The following is a 17,059-nucleotide window of genomic DNA, read 5'->3' as shown; positions in this document are numbered from 1 at the left end:
TATCTCGACCACTTCACAACTACCTCTCAGGGAGCAGAATGCTTCAGCTGCTATGTTGCACTGGCAGCCTACAGAGGAGTTATGACAGAGTTATGAATTAAACATTTTTTTACTAATCTGAAGTTAGGAATTTGGGCAGGCCATCTTTTATAGACTGTATGAATTCTTGGATTAACATCCCTACTCCAAAAAACAAAACAAAACTGTAGGGGATCATTTTTGTTAACAGGATTCAAAGGGCCCTCAGGACATATTCAATAACATAACTACCCATGACAATCCCAACCCTCATCCAGCATGAACTTGGACTTGCATGACCAATGCCTGGTTCTACAGCACCAGATGTTCATTTGAGGTTACCTATCCATATATTATCAGGGTCAAATCTATTTATAATGTAATCTCTGACAAGGCTGAGTGTAGCACATGAAGGGTATGTCTACACTTGGAGCTGGGTATGATTCCAAGCTCAAGGAGACATATTTGAGCTAGTGTACTAAAAGTAGAGTGTAGTCACAGCAGTACAGGCACCCAGGAGAGGCTAGCCACCACTAGCCTATGCTTATCAGAGACACTAGGTATGTGATTAATTACTTACTGGTATTCCAGATTGCCCTTCTGGCCCAGGAAAGCCGATGTCTCCTACAGGGCCTCTTTCACCCTTAAATGAGAAGAACACACACAAATATATAAAATCTTCCATTTTATATTTAATATGTAGGAATGGCCACATAATAAGCCAGAGTTCAAACATGCACTCACTGGTTCCCCTGGCATTCCCGGTGGTCCTGGAGATCCAGTCTTTCCCTGTGGAGGGAGACCAAAGAGAAACATTTAAAATCTAAATTAACAGACCTAAAATATCAATTTTCTTTAAATGAAACAGAAAATATTATGCTTATTTGGTTAAAATGTTCATGTAATTAACACATCACTAAATGCTTTCGGAGACCTTTCAGAAGTATTTTGTAAGAAATGCTTTAAAACACAGTTGTTTATTTTTGTTTCATATTTATCCAATTCCTTGTCCAAAAACAAATACTGCTTAGTTTAGCCAAGTGAAATCACTCTCCAAGTCATCTTATTTTCATCCCAGATAATCTATCAGACATGGGAGCAGTACAGCATTTCCATTCCTTCTTGTCCATGACTTGTTGCTCCATTACACCCAGCCTGCTCATGTTCCTGCACATGACGTCCTGCTATCTAGTTGGTGGTTGGCCTTCAGATTTGACAGACACTGGTTGTGTTTGGATGATCTTTCTTTGGCATCCTATCATCAGTTTTCCTTCTGCAGTGTCCCCACCCTCATAATCTTTTCAATTGTGGGCTAATCTCTTACCCTGATTTCACATCCTATTCTCCTGACTATGTCTTTAAATCATTCCACTTTATACCTGCCACCTTTCAAAGAACTCTCATCTTTACTGCCTCCAGCATTCTGATGTCTGTTTCATTTAAGGCAGCTGCTTTCAGCCCATAGAGTAATACTGTCAATACACTAGTCTAATAAATTTTCATTTTGGCACCAAATGTAATGTTTTTTTCAGTCCATGATTTCACCAATTTCTGTGCAGCACTTGTGGCTAAGGCACATCCCCTTTTAAACTCATCCTTGATGCAACTGTTGGCACTGATTGAGCTTCTTAGGTACACATAAGATTCTACTTGTTCTACAACTCCCCTGCTGCATTTCAACACTTTATCTATTGTCCATGTTCCAAAATGAAACACTTTCTCCTCTTGGCATTTATTGTAAGTCCAAGTTGACTACACCCATTTTCCAAGGTAGTGAAGAGTATCATCAATTCAAATGTGTCCGTCCATTGTAGGACAGCATCTGCTTAAGCTAAGGAGCCTAACTTATCATACCCTCCAACTCATCTAACATTCAATTCCATCTTGTCACTCATCAGTTCCTAACACATGATTAGACCTGTACTAACTCTGTATCTACAGCAAAGAATTCTGATACCCTGGCTTAGCTGAAACAGTTAATACCACACATGTTCTTCCTTTCTCCCCCACCACTTACAATATAAAGAAGGGACATGTTGAAGAAGGTATTTCCGAAGTTTAAAAGAATGACATGAACAGCTTGTATACTCACAAGAAGCAAACAAACAAAAAAACCCCACAAATGTTTTCCCTTCTGATATTTGATAAATACAGGAAATATATAATGGACATAACTCTCTTTTATTCTAATTGTACTTTTTAAACAAAACCAACAGAGCTATGGTGATTTACACCAGTTGAGGATCTGACCCACTGACTGCTGTAGAAGTTTTGGATGCATAAGGAATGAAGGATTAGCTCTATGCAAGTGGGGGCTCTGGAGTTTTTTTCAGTTTCTAAGTATGAGTTTCTCTAAAGCTCTTACTCAGAAAACAGCTTAAAATACAAAGAGATATTTGATATCCCCAACTGGGAAAAAAGTTGCTTGCCCAGATTCTAGGGAATGAATTCCAGTCAAACAGGACCAATCTCCCCTAAGGTAAGATATCTGGAAAAACTCCCAATGTTCTTCCCAGACTAATAAACTATAATGGTTCTGTCATAAATCTTTCAATTTATTCATGAAAATTGTTTAGTATAAAATGTTAAAGCAAATACTTTATTTTACAGGCCTTCACAGAATCACAATGGGATGCTTTACATCAGAGATGAAACAAACTCATTAAATATTTTGTATCCAGCCAGAATTGAGAACAATACTTTACACTGACTGAAACATGACTTGGGACATAACCATTGAGAAATCCACAGGGAATGAACAGTTATGATTAGGGCTCTGTGTCTGTCATGGAGGTCACGGAAGTCATGGATTCCGTGACTTTCCGCGATTTCCGTGACTTCTGCAGCGGCTACTGTAGCTGACCCCAGGGCTGCCCAAGCAGCTGGCTCTGGAGCGGGCTGCTCAGGTGGCCCCGGGGACAGCCACACCAGCTGCTGCTGGAGCAGCTCTGCAGCCAGCTGCTCGGGCGGTCCCACAGCCAGCAGCACTGGCCGCTGCTGGAGCGGCCCTAGGGCCAGCCATACCGACTGCTGCTCAGGTGGCCTGGGACAGCTGGCCCTGGGGACCGCCTGAGCAGTGGCCGATACGGCTGGCCCTGGGGACTGCCCGAGCAGTGCCGGTGCAGCTGGCCCTGGGGAATGCCTGAGCAGCGGTCCCCAGGGCGGCCAGAGAAACTGCTGCTCCAGGGGCCCCTGGCAGCTGGTGCGCCTGACCCCAGACCCCAACCCTGGGTGCACCCCCCTCCGCAGTAGCATCTCCCCAAGATTTAGTCAGGGGTATTTATAGTATAAATCATGGACAGGTCATGGGCCATGAATTTTTGTTTATTGCCCATGACCTGTCCATGACTTTTACTAAAAATAGCTCTGACTAAATTGTAGCTTCATTTATGATTAGTCTAATTTGCTACTGCACTATTGAATTCATAATGTCCAACATTTGATACATTCTGATTCTACAGCAACATGCCTTGAAGCTCTTATGCTATCTCTGAGACTCAGATAAATGACTTCTCTTTTCTTTCCTTTTTTTTGGATGTACACTTTTTACTTATTTTACAAGATCGTAATTAAATTGAACGGCTTAATCTTGGTGTTCTTCTCTTATTGGAACAGTGGCTAATGGAAACTGAATGTAGAGATATTGACTACCTTTTTAAATTCATGACACACATTCATAATTAAAAAGCAGTTCCTGAGCTGGTTGGGAGCTTCCCAATTTTAATAGTAATGAGTTTATTTGCATAAACTGATTGCTGTTATCATACTGCCTGCTGAAAAACTGAGGATATCTTTTTAAGTGAACTGAAATTGCAATCTAAAGAAAAGTTGCATTTATTTCATATAGGAAAAGAAATGAACAATTAAAATGAACAACTAAAGTTTATAGTTTAAGTTTATAGTTGCATTTATCTTTACCTACAACAAAATTTCTGGCTGGCCCCTGTGAGCTTAAATGCCTTTCAGAGACATCTCCTAATGTCAACATATTAGATATAAGTTCAGAGGCTTTTTTATCTCCAAGAATAAATAAAATGGCTTCTTCATTTGCCTTTTAATAAACTGAGGAGATTCAGAACAATCTTGTATACTGTTTTGACACAGTATATATAAAAGAAGCCTTCAATTCAGACCTGTATCACACATTTATCTCATTCTCTGCTGTCATTTTATTAAAAAGGGTATCCTTTGATGTTATTAAGATTGGAAACTCTGTTGGTCAAGGAGCTCATCTTGATACATGTCTATAAAATTTCTAGCAAACATTACTCCACAAATAGTAATGAGTAGTGTGGATGAGCATCTTTTATGCTTTGGCATTTTTTTCAACTTTTCCCAAGAAATAAGCTGTTTCTTTCATGAACATACTCACTGGTAACCCTGGTGCTCCTGGTGAACCAGCAGGTCCCTGATCTCCCTATGGAAAAGATACCACTGCATTGTAATATTTCCAACAAATGAGAACACAGAGTCTTCAAACAGTATTAGTTAATGAAGATATGATTAAAATGGGAGAGGCAGGATTGTTTGAATTCTTATATTTAGTTCTGCCATTGACTCTTTTTGGCATTGAGTAAGTCACATAACCCTTTCTGTTTTAGTTCCCTGTCTGTAATGTCATGTGTATTTGCCCTATGTCAAAGGGATATTCAGGTGAAAGTTAATGTTAAAAATGCTTTAAAATGGACCAGGATCAAGTATCTGACCAACATGTAGATCTCCAAATAACCCTCATTTATACTCATGGCAGTGACCATAATTAAAAAAGTATAATTCAGTATTGTATCACCATCTTTTTCTTTCATGTCACCTTAAAATAGTTGGCACTAATACCAACATTATAGCTTTATGCAGGGTCCTGCTATTACACAGGAAGGGAGTCTAAGAGCATTAGGAGTTCTTAGTTCTACTACTGCCTTTACTATAGATTTTTTCTTTGATTCAGGGTGCCTCAGTTTCAACATATATAAAATAGGGTCGATGATGGTAATAACTAACACAACTACATTACAAGGTACTGTGTGAACAAATTAATTGTCTTTAACGAGTTTTGAGACCCTCAGATCAAAAATGCATGAATAACATATTACAGTAGAGATTGACATTAACTAGATGCTACGTCTCAAAGTCTTTTGGGCATTTCATTTGGTGCAGACCACAGATAAAATACATGTAGCCTCTTGACATTTTGGGGGCTTCAGAAAGGCAGCTCCCAGGAGCTCTCACAGATGGAGTGTAGTGCAGAGACTGAGACCGCAGCAACTGAAACAGCTTGTCTTAGCATGTGAATGAGACCACAACCAGCACCAGGGATTGGGATAGAGAAGAGGAGTCACCAGGCTAGAGGCCTGACTGAAATGCTTGGGCAGCCACCTGGAGGCTACAACCACTTCCAAATGGCGGAGGCTGCCCATCCATGTCCTGCTCATGGACGGGCACTGTGCTCAAGTGATGGGAGTCAGTGTTGGGTACTGGCTGTTAGCAAGGGTATGAGATAGACCTCTCTGTAGAGCAGGCAAAAAAACTTCCAGTTTTCCTGTCAGCCACAAGTGCCTGGCCAATAGGAAACACCCAGTTTCCCAGAGGATGTTCCATCTCCCCTAGGTGTCTGTGAAACAAAACCACTTCTTCCACCCAACCAATAACCAAGCAAAACCCAAGAGGGAAAGAAGAATTCATAGGGAGAAGATTGTTTGCCAGCCTCACCCATTAGGCCTCTATTGCCCTATAAAACAAGGGAAAGCCAGGGTTGGAGCCACCTGGGATCTGCTCCACCCAATGAGGGATCTGCCTTGAATCTTTAACAATGAATACTTGGCATACATCACCACCAGATAGATAGAAAGGGATGCCAGGGGTAAGGAAAGCCCTGGTTTCTGGGTGCATAGCCTATTAAAAACTCACCTGGAATCAAAGGGGTGGGTGACACCACATATGTGGTGGTCAAGCCTGCCACATGATTATTTCACTGCACAACTTACCTCTGTTCTGTCAGCCCTACAGAGCTCCAACACAACAACAGCATTCACACTAGCCACCTGGGACCTGCAGGCAGACTCTGGGATCACACCTATTTATTTGTATAGTCTATGTGGGATTTTAACTGTATTGGCTTATTAGAAGAATATCTTTATTTCAGGAAGGGTTTGATTGTGGTTGTGAGGTTTAATCTGTTCATTCATTAATCAGTTTCCTTGCCTTTTCCCTTTACCTAATTCCTGTCTTCTAAATTAATCATATCCTTTCTCTTAATAATGTATTTATTCCTTTTTAAACTTGGTTGGTCTACAGTTGCTTTTAATTTGTAATGTCCTAGAAGTCACAAGGGTTGCATATGAAGTTATTCACCAGGCCACTAGCTGTGTACTGAGAATGCAGTTTAGCTTCAGTGACTAGCAAGTTAAGGGCTGAGACCTGCCATCAGTCCATGAATTCCAGAGAATCCAGTGCTCATTGGTCCTAAATTGGGACACAAAGCCGGAAGGAGGAGCAAATGGACTCTACCATGCTTGGGGATCAGATGTTCTCCAGAAGGGACTACATAATGATTCATTATGATTATCATTATACATAATGATTCATTAATGATCTGGAGGATGGCGTGGACTGCACCCTCAGCAAGTCTGCAGATGACACTAAACTGGGAGGAGTGGTAGATACGTTGGAGGGTAGGGATAGGATACAAGAGGGACCCAGACAAATTAGAGGATTGGGCCAAAAGAAATCTGATGAGGTTCAACAAGGACAAGTGCAGAGTCCAATGCACTGCTACAGACTAGGGACCAAATGGCTAGGCAACAGTTCTGCAGAAAAGGACCAAGGGGTTACACTGGTTGAGAAGCTGGATATGAGTCAACAGTGTGTCCTTGTTGCCAACAAGGCTAATGGCATTTTGAGCTGTATAAGTAGAGGCATTGCCATAAGATTGAGGGATGTGAAAGATTGGAAAGAGTCCAGCAGAGGGCAACAAAAATTATTAGGAGGCTGGAGCACATGACTTATGAGGAGAGGCTGAGGGAATTGGGATTGTTTAGTCTGCAGAAGAGAAGAATGAAGGGGGATTTGATAGCTGCTTCCAACTACCTGAAAGGGGGTTTCAAAGGGGATGGATCTAGACTGTTCTCAGTGGTAGCAGATGACAAAACAAGGAGTCAAGTTGCAGGGGGGGGGGTTAGGTTGAATATTAGGAAAAACTTTTTCACTAGGAGGGTGGTGAAGCCCTGGAATGGGTTTCCTAGGGAGGTGGTGGAATCTCCTTCCTTAGAGGTTTTTAAGGTCAGGCTTGACAAAGCCTTTGCTGGGATGATTTAGTTGGGGATTGGTCGTGCTTTGAGTAGGGGGTTGGACTAGATGACCTCCTGAGGTCCCTCCCAACCCTAATATTCTATGATTCTATGATACAGACTCATTACAAACATAAGAAGTGCAAAACAAAAATGGTTACAATCCACATATTTAAAAATAGCAGGTCAAATCCTACAAGGCAAGAGAGTTGCCTTTAGCTTCATTGGAAGCAGGACTGGCCCCACTGGAAGTTGCAGGTTCTCAGCATCTTCTGGATTAGGTCCACTTTGCTTAGATTTTTAGTCTCATTTAAATTAGCCTTCTTTGTAAAAGTCCTGCATGCAGTCAGTCTGAGGGTTACAGTACTAGACTATAGCACTATCAGGTGGGATCTTTGCCTCAGAAATGCATTTATAATGGACAGCATAACTAGATTAGATGAGGAAGATGATGTTTGGTCAAGGGGAATAAAAACCAGTGAACATACCTAGGGGCATATCAAAGGGTTCGTGTCTTCTGCTAAGGAGTGCTTTGCACTTCTAATCAGCATTAATCAAGGAAGTAGTTTGTTTAGTAAAATCAAAGTGGCTGTTCTAATACTAATGGAATAGAATGAACGACTGGTAAAGGATGGAAGGTTGATTGCACACAACTTGTTATTCCTGAAAAAATGGAATTTTACATTGATTTAATTGTATTATTTAGACCAAGATTTAAACAAAAAATGAAAATACAGTAGGCATGCAACATTTCTACATATGCAGACCCAATCTTTCATGAAACATTCTGCTGCAGATAGACACCATCAACACGTGAACAGCCTCTTAAATGAAAGAAACATTTCCCTGCCAATAAACACTGTAGATATACGAAAGAAACAACAATACCAATTGAAAAGAAGAGAGGATATTTTTCTTTAATAAAGTCTTACCTTTTCTCCTGGAAATCCCTCCAGTCCAGGTAGTCCCATTGGACCTGGTTCTCCCTGTTTTTTTAAAGTGTTGCTTAGATTAATAATTCTGCATTCTGAATGACATATAAAAATTGTAATTTAGCATATAAAAGCAAAGCATTCAATTTGAGATTATTTAACAATCAGCTAAATATTGTATTTACTTTGAGTGAACAGCTTTTGCTATGTGTTGTTTTCAAGACGTGAGAATTAGAACTATTCCCAGAACAAGTACGTGTTTATTTTCTGATTAATCGTTTCAATTATGATTAAAAACCTAATCAGAGAGAATCCCCTCTGGTTATCTACTTGGTCAAGGTCAGCACTAAACCACTTTCAGTCAATAAAGTGAGCGGTCTGAATATATCTTGTCAATTAGAGAAGTAACATGGGTTGCAAGGTTACTCTAGAATTCTCCTTTTGACTGTAAAAAAAGATTCGTCTAGAGGCTTCAGAGCAAAACTCGGTTAGCTAAGTAAAGCCTGTTCTCCCTAGGGATGTGTAGATCAGGAGCACTCCAGCATTAAGTCTATGAGCTTTGGAAGAAAAGCCAGAAAATGAGTGAGATGATGTAGCAACTACTGAACAGTAATTCAGCTTTACAGACAATAGTGAGTGTCAAAAAAAAAAAAAAGAAAAAGAAAAAAAAAGAAAAAAAAAGGGACATTTACCATAACACGTTATTTATCTAGCTATCTTGGAGTTTTGTACTACTGCCCATCACCATAGTATCTGAGTGCTTTACATGTAAAATCAATAACAAAATCCCAAGGGGATTTCATGGCATCTCTGTAACTTCTCCCTTTAATGGGGTCAGAACTCTGGGATAGAGAGATTTTCTGAGGATTTAGGGGCTTGAGAGTTGTTTAGGAATAGAAGAGTTGTTCAAATTCCAAGTATTACTCATGGTGGAAAGGCTTTTTTCTAAAGATGGTGAGACTCTGGATTTGCCCAATCTCTTCTGAAAGACTGTTCCCTACCAAGAGCCCCTCGACAGAGAATGCTTTGTTCCTAGCTTTCACATATTTCATCCTGCACTTTGTAACCTGCACTGTACTAGAGGAGCGCAGATATCACATGGGTTCATATATCATAAATTTGGTCTTTGATGTAGCTGGGGCTTCATCCATTAATTGCTTTGAAAATGAGGACCAAAACCTTAAACCGTCATCAGAAGCTGACTTGAGTCTGTCCAGTGGAAGGACTTGTGCACAGGCGTAATGTGTTCTAAGTGACCAGAGATACGGAGAAGGTAGGCAGTCGTTGCATAATCTTCACATTCAGCTTTAGATACAATGAGTTATGTTAATCCAGCCTGGTGGTGACAAATGCATGGATCACCATGGTCAGGTCCTCATATGGAAGGAAGGGACATTTCCTAGCAAGCTGGAGGTGCAAGATGGTATTTTTGGAAACTGACTATACCTCATCATCCAAGTTTAATAAGGAGTAAAAGTAGATCCCAAGGCTTCACACCATTGTGACACATGTATGGCTTCAATGGAAGGCGTAGAAAACATCTTGTCCAGCTTTTCAAAGCATTTCCCTTTTTAATCTTTCCTGTTGGGCTCTGTACACATTCTACTGAACTTTTCAGTGAAGGATGCTGATAGCTCTTCACAGCAGTTGATGCTGGGATCTTGTGTCTGGGCTAGGCAGTCTGGGTTGACTAGCTGGTTCACTATACAAAATAGCTCTGCTGGCCATGATTCTGCCATGTTGATTGTGAAAGGGTCATTTTGCCTCCTTTACTGCAACGGTGCAGTCCTGTAAATGTGGGTTTGTGCTGCTTTGTCCCCCATGACCATGGAATTTGTGGCATTCCTTAGACCAGTGGTTCCCAAACTTGTTCCACCGCTTGTGCAGGGAAATCCCCTGGCGGGCTGGGCCGATTTGTTTATCTGCCGCATCCTCAGGTTCGGCCGAACGCGTCTCCCAGTGACTGCGGTTCGCTGCTCCAGGCCAATGGGAGCTGCTGGAAGCGGCACAGGCCGAGGGACGTACTGGCTGCCACTTCCAGCAACTCCCATTGGCCTGGAGCAGCGAACCGTGGCCCTTGGGAGCTGCAATCAGCCGAACCTGCGGATGCGGCAGGTAAACAAACCGGCCTGGCCTGCCAGGAGCTTTCCCTGCACAAGCTGCAGAACAAGTTTGGGAACCACTGCCTTAGACTGTGGTAGATTTAACTGCTGTGAGTGGTAAATGTCCAGGTTTAATGGCACCCACTGCATTATGTTAAATAAATTGGCATCCTTTCCTCTGCGAGAGATGGTGGGAATTACAGCCTATGATGTAGACGGTTTTCAATGTCTCATGTGACTGACTAGTCCAATCTGAAATTTGCATGCTCTTTGGCAGTTATTACAAATGTATATATCTTGTTTGGGAGCTACTTGCTTCCTACGGGCTCTTTAAAAATGTCATATTAAAACTGAAAAAATATTTCATGGTGTCAAAGTACAAACAATATCTACCAAAACCTGGGCATTGCAAAGCTTTTCTATTTGTTCCAAAAATGTAAATATATGAAATATAAAGGTTTTGTGAAAAGGGCACACTGCAATTTTTGAGGAGAAACAGCAAAGCATTCAGTGAATCGGCTTTATTAAGATAGGTTTTGAATGTGACGCTATACAATTGAGATGTACCGTGGCTCCAATTATCATCAAATTCTTGGCAGCTACAGACAGCCTGATCATATTCTAATTACTTTTGAGCATTAATCCCTCATTACGCTATTCCTTAAGAAAACATAGTCTTCTGGTTGCTAAACGCTGGTACAATGTGATCACCCCCGATGAGCAATTTCAACTTTACGTGTTACTGCATTGGGCTCAAAATTAAAACATTTTCCATCTTCATTTCTACGGGGCATACTTCAAGTAGTGATTTAATCTCTTGAAATAATACAAATTCTTCAGACTTCAATGCCTCTATAGATTACTAAACAGAGAACAAAATCCACAGGCAGCTTATATAATGTATTACTGAACATAATATTAACAACTGTAAAAAGAAATCTATTAACCTGGAGCTGTACATTTCTCTAGCCTTGGTTATAAAACAAGTTTTCTTAAATGTATTGATAGAGTAACTTCCTACTCAACTTCCTGGACTGTCCCACTCACATGGCTAGGACCATACTTTGAGCTTTAGGGAGGGCTCTTCTGATGACCTATGAAGTCCTCAGTTCCCTAGTAGTCCTCCAACTCCTTCTCCTCATCATCCCCACCTTCCAACTCATGAAGACACACTTGTCAGTATGACTGAAATGACACATTCCAATAAAATATACATACCATTGTGCCAGGATCACCTTTTGGACCCTGCAAAGAATGATTAACAAAGGTATTAGAAAATAACAGAACACAATTAGACAAGAATGTGGTGTCTTTAACACTACCATAATAAAAATATATAACAATTATAATAAAACGGTAGAGTAGTGTATTCAGAATCACTACTAGCAGGAATCTTATTTTGTTAAATTTGGGTCAAATCCTAGTGTGTGTTATTCTATAGTGCAGAGCAGGGCCTATCTCTGTGGCCTGGCTTGATTCTATGCCACGAAGTGCAAATGATATCACAAAGGGGAAAGCAGTGCCTCATTAGTGGCCACAAAGGGTTTATACAGCTGCCAAAATGATTAAGGCCAGGGGTGGAGTCTGCCTATGACTATAACATCACAAAGGCACTAACCATGTGGCTCTCTGGCTCCACAGTCCAAGTGTATGTGTAAGAGGGGCAGACAGAGTCCACCTTAGACACACAGGAATGCAAAGGGGCAGAATAGCTCGGAGGTTACCACTGCCTGACAGATCTCTTTCAGAGCTCTCAGCCAGGATGACAGCAGCACCTATGGAATTCATGAAAATTGAGGGGAGGGATACATTCAGTCCATATGACTCCCACATTCTCCTCATCGTCCAGAGAGGTAGGGTAGACAGATGGGGAAACGGAGGCAGAGAAATTAAGAGACTTGTCCAAAGCTATGCAGCGAGTCAGTGACAGCACTAGACTAGAATTAATGAGTTCCTTATTTTCAGCACCAAATTTAATGCACTACTAAACAACACTGCCTCTAAAGATAAAAAGTGCACTATATGTTTTAAGAATTATTACATTACTGCAATATATAGTCCAAGATCAAATTATTTTTGGGCCCAGTTCTGCAACCTATATTCATGTTAAACTGCACTTACTCAAAGGAGTAATCCCATTAATTTTAATCAGGGTACTGGCATTTTTTAAAGTACTATTCAGCAAAATCTAGGGTTGTAATTATCAATATTTATATTGACATTTTAGTCATTCTCCCAGTGTCTGCTAAGCTGTTTATTACACATACTTATGAAATGTGTGTTTTATTATTAACGTGTATCAGTCACATCCTATTTGAATTGTTTATTGTTATTTTTCAAATGTAAAGTTTTCTGTTACTCAACAAACAAGTTGCATGCAAGATATGAAGCTTTCTGTAAATGTTTTAAACTAAATATTACAGATAATATCTCTTAAATACTTACAGGAGGGCCCGGCGGACCAGGATAAGTAGCAACACTTACACCTCCCTGGGGAAAGAAAACAATTTTCATTTGTTTCATAAGGCAGTAATCAGGAAAAAAATGTTAAATTATTTAATAAAGAAAAATACCTGTAGCTTATATAAGCTGCTCATTCCATTCCTTTCATTGTAAGGCATACCCTTAAAATAGGAAAATATTCAGAAAATATTTTTAAAAATTTCACAACTATAAAAATTTCACAATCAATGGAAAAACAGCCTTTCATCCTTTGAATTGTTAGTACACAACAAAGCCAAAGTACCATTTCTGTTAATGGGTCTTGTGACAGATATGGCAACTACCTGCAATATTCTGGACAAACCTTATTGAATTCAGTTTATTATCTTTGTAGGTCAGGGACTGTGTGTAATTCCATGGAGGAGGGGGGCCTCAGCTCTCCGGGAACTAAGAGGAGTCGGGGGTGGTTAGGCAAATTCACTCAGGTTGTAACACCTCCAGAGGGCTACCACCCTGGAAAGAGGTTCTCAAATACTGGTTCAGATCGGATTCTTCAGGGGCTAACAAAGAAAAGTGCATTCAGTGCATTCTTTCTGATCCAGCAAATGGCCAGAACCTTCGGTCCAAGGGGGGCCCCAATCCTTGGAAGGCATGGCCTAGTCTTTGTGTTTGTTCTGAGCTAACTGCTGTTATGAAGTTGTGACCACAGAATAAACCCTTGGTGGGGTGCAAAGGACGATTCACTGGCCACAGTCAGGGGGTGATCTCTCGTATGTTTATTGGCACGTAAGTAGGTTCATTTATTGTTAACATGTTTTCTCTGTAACGCTTTTCCTTAAAATAAATGTACTTGCTTAGAAAGAGCTATGTGGCAACTTAATTGTGGCAATTACCCTGTTTACCATCTCTGAGGAGAAAAGTAAAGCAGGCCTGTTTAGGCAGCCTGACTTTCCTGGGGAATACTGTGTAGGCAGGGAGCCTGGAATTACCATGCTCAGAAGGGAGAGAGACCTACAGTCTCTCCCTACAGGGAGTCTACACCCAGAGTGGTGGTGGCTGGGCAGCTGAAAGCCTATGAGTGGGTGCCCTTGTGGGACCCTAGAGAGGGAATATAGGTGCAACTGCCCCGAACTGTGACAGGTCTGTCCTGCAAAAACTCCAATGAAGTCAGTCAAGAGTTTGGGATGTATGATGAATGGAGGATTGGACTTTTTATCAGCTTATAAAAATGAAGGATCATGAATCCTAAGGTAACTGTATAATTTTTATTATATAAAATTGCCAAACCATTTACGTGACTGGCCAAATGAAGGTAAAGGAATTCAAGGTATTGTACATTTCATTTTTTATCACCTTAAAAAGTTACATTTTAAATGAAAACTGCAAAGCATTTGAGTCAGGCTTCAAGTACTTCAAGAGTATAGAGGCTTGTACTATAGCTTTGAATTAATGCTCAGATTTGACAGATGAGACACTAATAAATTCAGAAGAAACATTATGAATTCAATAAAATTCAATAGCTGAACTACCAGTTTATGCTAAATGTTTACAGCCTGTTGACCGCCAAAGCACAAAAAGCACAAGTTAACTCAAGTGTATTCAAGATACGAATGGATGAAACTCTTGCTTCTGAAAAGAGAGTTATATTTTTTCAAATTCTATTCACGGAATATTTAAGGTGAAGGAAGGATATATGGATGTAATCTTTTTTCATAGATGGAGATTTATAAAATGTATGCATAAGAAAAGGGAGAATGACAAAGTGAAGACCAAAGATGACACGCATCTTTTCCATCCCCAAATCAATTTGCACTTGAACTACAATGTGTTTTCAGTACGAAAGAGAAATGTATTGAGTTCAGAAGACTTTAAAATGTGAAGTTTTATCATGCAAAACAAATGAATGTAAATAAATATGGCTGGTTTTATTTTACTTTAACTTTCATATACTTTATTGGTGAAACCAGTAGGCTGCAGCAGAATAGTCACAGTTGTGGATGGGGGGGAATGAAAAAGGGGCAGAATAGGGAATGGTCATGCAGTCAGATACTACTACAACCCACTGGCTGTACAAGATGCCATGTACAACCTGAACAGGTGGCCTGCAGCCTGACTCTAGGTTTATAAAGGAAGAATCTATCCCCTCAAACCTCATATTGTTTTAGTATATTTTCTCCATGCCTGCCTGTTATATTCTTAAAGCATTTTGTATTTTACTGGATTTTGTATTTTTAAAAAGAAATATTTTATGAAGAGTGCTTTACAGAAAAAGTACTCATATTAGTTTCAGAGATTCATAGGGTGAAATCTTGGCTACTGATGTCAATAGGAGCTTGGGCCAAAAGGGTCTATTATGATCATGTAAAAAACAACGTTGCTTTTTACAGATCCAGACTAACATGGCTACCCCTCTGATACCTGACATTATGATCATGTAATCTTTCATCCTGTGCAAGACTGCCCAAATGTCTCTTGGATCAAGTCCATATGCTTCTGCTTGAGCTATAGCATATCTTTTAGATTTAGATAGACATCCAATGTTGATTCAAAGACTTGGAGAATCCACGACATCCTTAGGTAAATTATCAAAATATATTATTCAGAATATGAAACAAATGACTTACTGGAGGTCCAGGTGATCCAGGCTTTCCAGGAGAACCCTCATTACCCTATGACAATATAAGATTCATACATTTTATTTACTGAAACTGATGTAATACCTAGCACAATGATAATAAACAAGAAATACAATCTATATGACCCCTCCTCCTCCTCCTTTTTTGGATAAGTACAGCTATATAAGAGGTTAATTTGGCCTCCCCTCTCTCTAGTTTCATCTTAATCCCCTAAGTAAAATAACATAAATAAACAAACAAACAAATGAGTGAGCAGATATGAGAATAATATCTTTATATTAGATCTAGAGTCTTAGCCCTATGACACTGATTATTTTCAACAGATTTCCTTATGGAAATTTTAACATAGTAGTTTTACTTGTAATCTAGAGTGATTTGAGTAACTGAATACAATATATGCCTCATATTATTGGGAGAAAAGGCAGCGAGAAAGATGTTAAACTTCATAGCAATAAACAAAATTTAGAAAATAAAAGTTCAGAATAATTTTCATAAATCATAAACCACTTTGTTGAACATAATCTTCAGTTTATGGATTAAGTTATAAAGAAACAACCATCACTTAGACAAAAACAAAACAAAACAAAAAACCCAGAACAAAACAAGAACAAACCTATCATTGAAATATGACAGAAAGAATGAATTCATCACTTTTTGTAGTGAATTGTGATGATGGTCTAACTTTGGGTAGGTTATATCTGTTGCCTGTTGGGCTGACATGGACTGAAATGGGATACATGTGAACAGGCTCCCCAAACAATTTACATACTAGTGGGCACTCTGAACAAGTGTGGGCTGCTACTTTTTTATGTTATGACATGAAGCACTGTCCCATGGAAGTCAGTTCTTCTGGTAATGTCACTATTACGAGTCAATAAAAACACAGAACCATGGAAATGCAGGGCTGGAAGAGACCGTGAGAAGACCATCTATCCCACGCTGAGACAGGACCTAGTACACCTAGATGATCTGTGACCCATAAACCCTCAGTGCCAACTGGCAAGTGTGTTACAAGAATATTCTGATTCTGGTATGTACATTCTGGTTCACCAAATATAGTTGTGTGAAGCCTTAAATGAAAGCCAGTGTCATACTCGTTGGTAATATAGTTGTGAACGTATAACTCCTCCTATTAGGTGAGGAGTTATATATGTAAATTGAAAATATGTTCTTAGATTCTGTATCACAGCAGTGGTGGAGGAAAAAACGTGGTCCTGACAGACAAAAGATGTTTATTCTCCTGTCTCCTTGTTGGCCTGTAAATTAAGCATTGTAAGCTGACACAATGGTGGAACATTACATACAAAGTCAACAGAGAGATACAAAGACAACACAGAAGAGCACACAACAGGAATATCTTGAGATACATTTCAAAGGTCTGCTGGATTATATTATGGGAACATAGAAGACAGCCTGTCATCTTGCACTTAGGAAGTAAATGGGCAGTAAATTTACATTCATGAAAATGGTATCTCAACCAGCCTTGGTTGAAATGCTTCAGAAGACATTTGGGGGGAGATAAACTTCTTCAGACAGAAGATTAGCCTACTAAGGCAAGTTTAGTCTCTAGAAAGTGTGTTATGATTTTCGTTTTTATGTAACCTTTTGCTTCCATTATCCTTACTCACTATCTCTTGAATCATATT

The 17,059-nt window shown here is 39.8% G+C and overlaps 1 protein-coding gene across 3 annotated transcripts in view; it reads right to left on the bottom strand.

The window, feature by feature from the left end:
* COL19A1 (collagen type XIX alpha 1 chain) overlaps positions 1-17,059 on the bottom strand; it is a 323,634-nt gene that overhangs the window by 38,623 nt on the left and 267,952 nt on the right. For all 3 annotated transcript variants that reach the window (XM_042848857.2, XM_008178207.4, XM_042848856.2), the window contains exons 36-43: positions 15,402-15,446; positions 12,909-12,959; positions 12,781-12,825; positions 11,554-11,580; positions 8,234-8,287; positions 4,391-4,435; positions 763-807; positions 599-661 (exon numbers count right to left, since the gene is read on the bottom strand). In XM_042848857.2, coding sequence (XP_042704791.2) covers positions 599-661; positions 763-807; positions 4,391-4,435; positions 8,234-8,287; positions 11,554-11,580; positions 12,781-12,825; positions 12,909-12,959; positions 15,402-15,446 — 375 coding nt within the window. The remainder of the gene's footprint in view (positions 1-598; positions 662-762; positions 808-4,390; positions 4,436-8,233; positions 8,288-11,553; positions 11,581-12,780; positions 12,826-12,908; positions 12,960-15,401; positions 15,447-17,059) is intronic.

The sequence above is a fragment of the Chrysemys picta genome, chromosome 3 (genome assembly GCF_011386835.1).
Source record: "Chrysemys picta bellii isolate R12L10 chromosome 3, ASM1138683v2, whole genome shotgun sequence".
NCBI lineage: Eukaryota > Metazoa > Chordata > Testudines > Emydidae > Chrysemys > Chrysemys picta.
The sequence above is the reverse complement of the archived record's forward strand: the minus strand, read 5'-3'. Positions and strand labels throughout refer to the sequence as shown.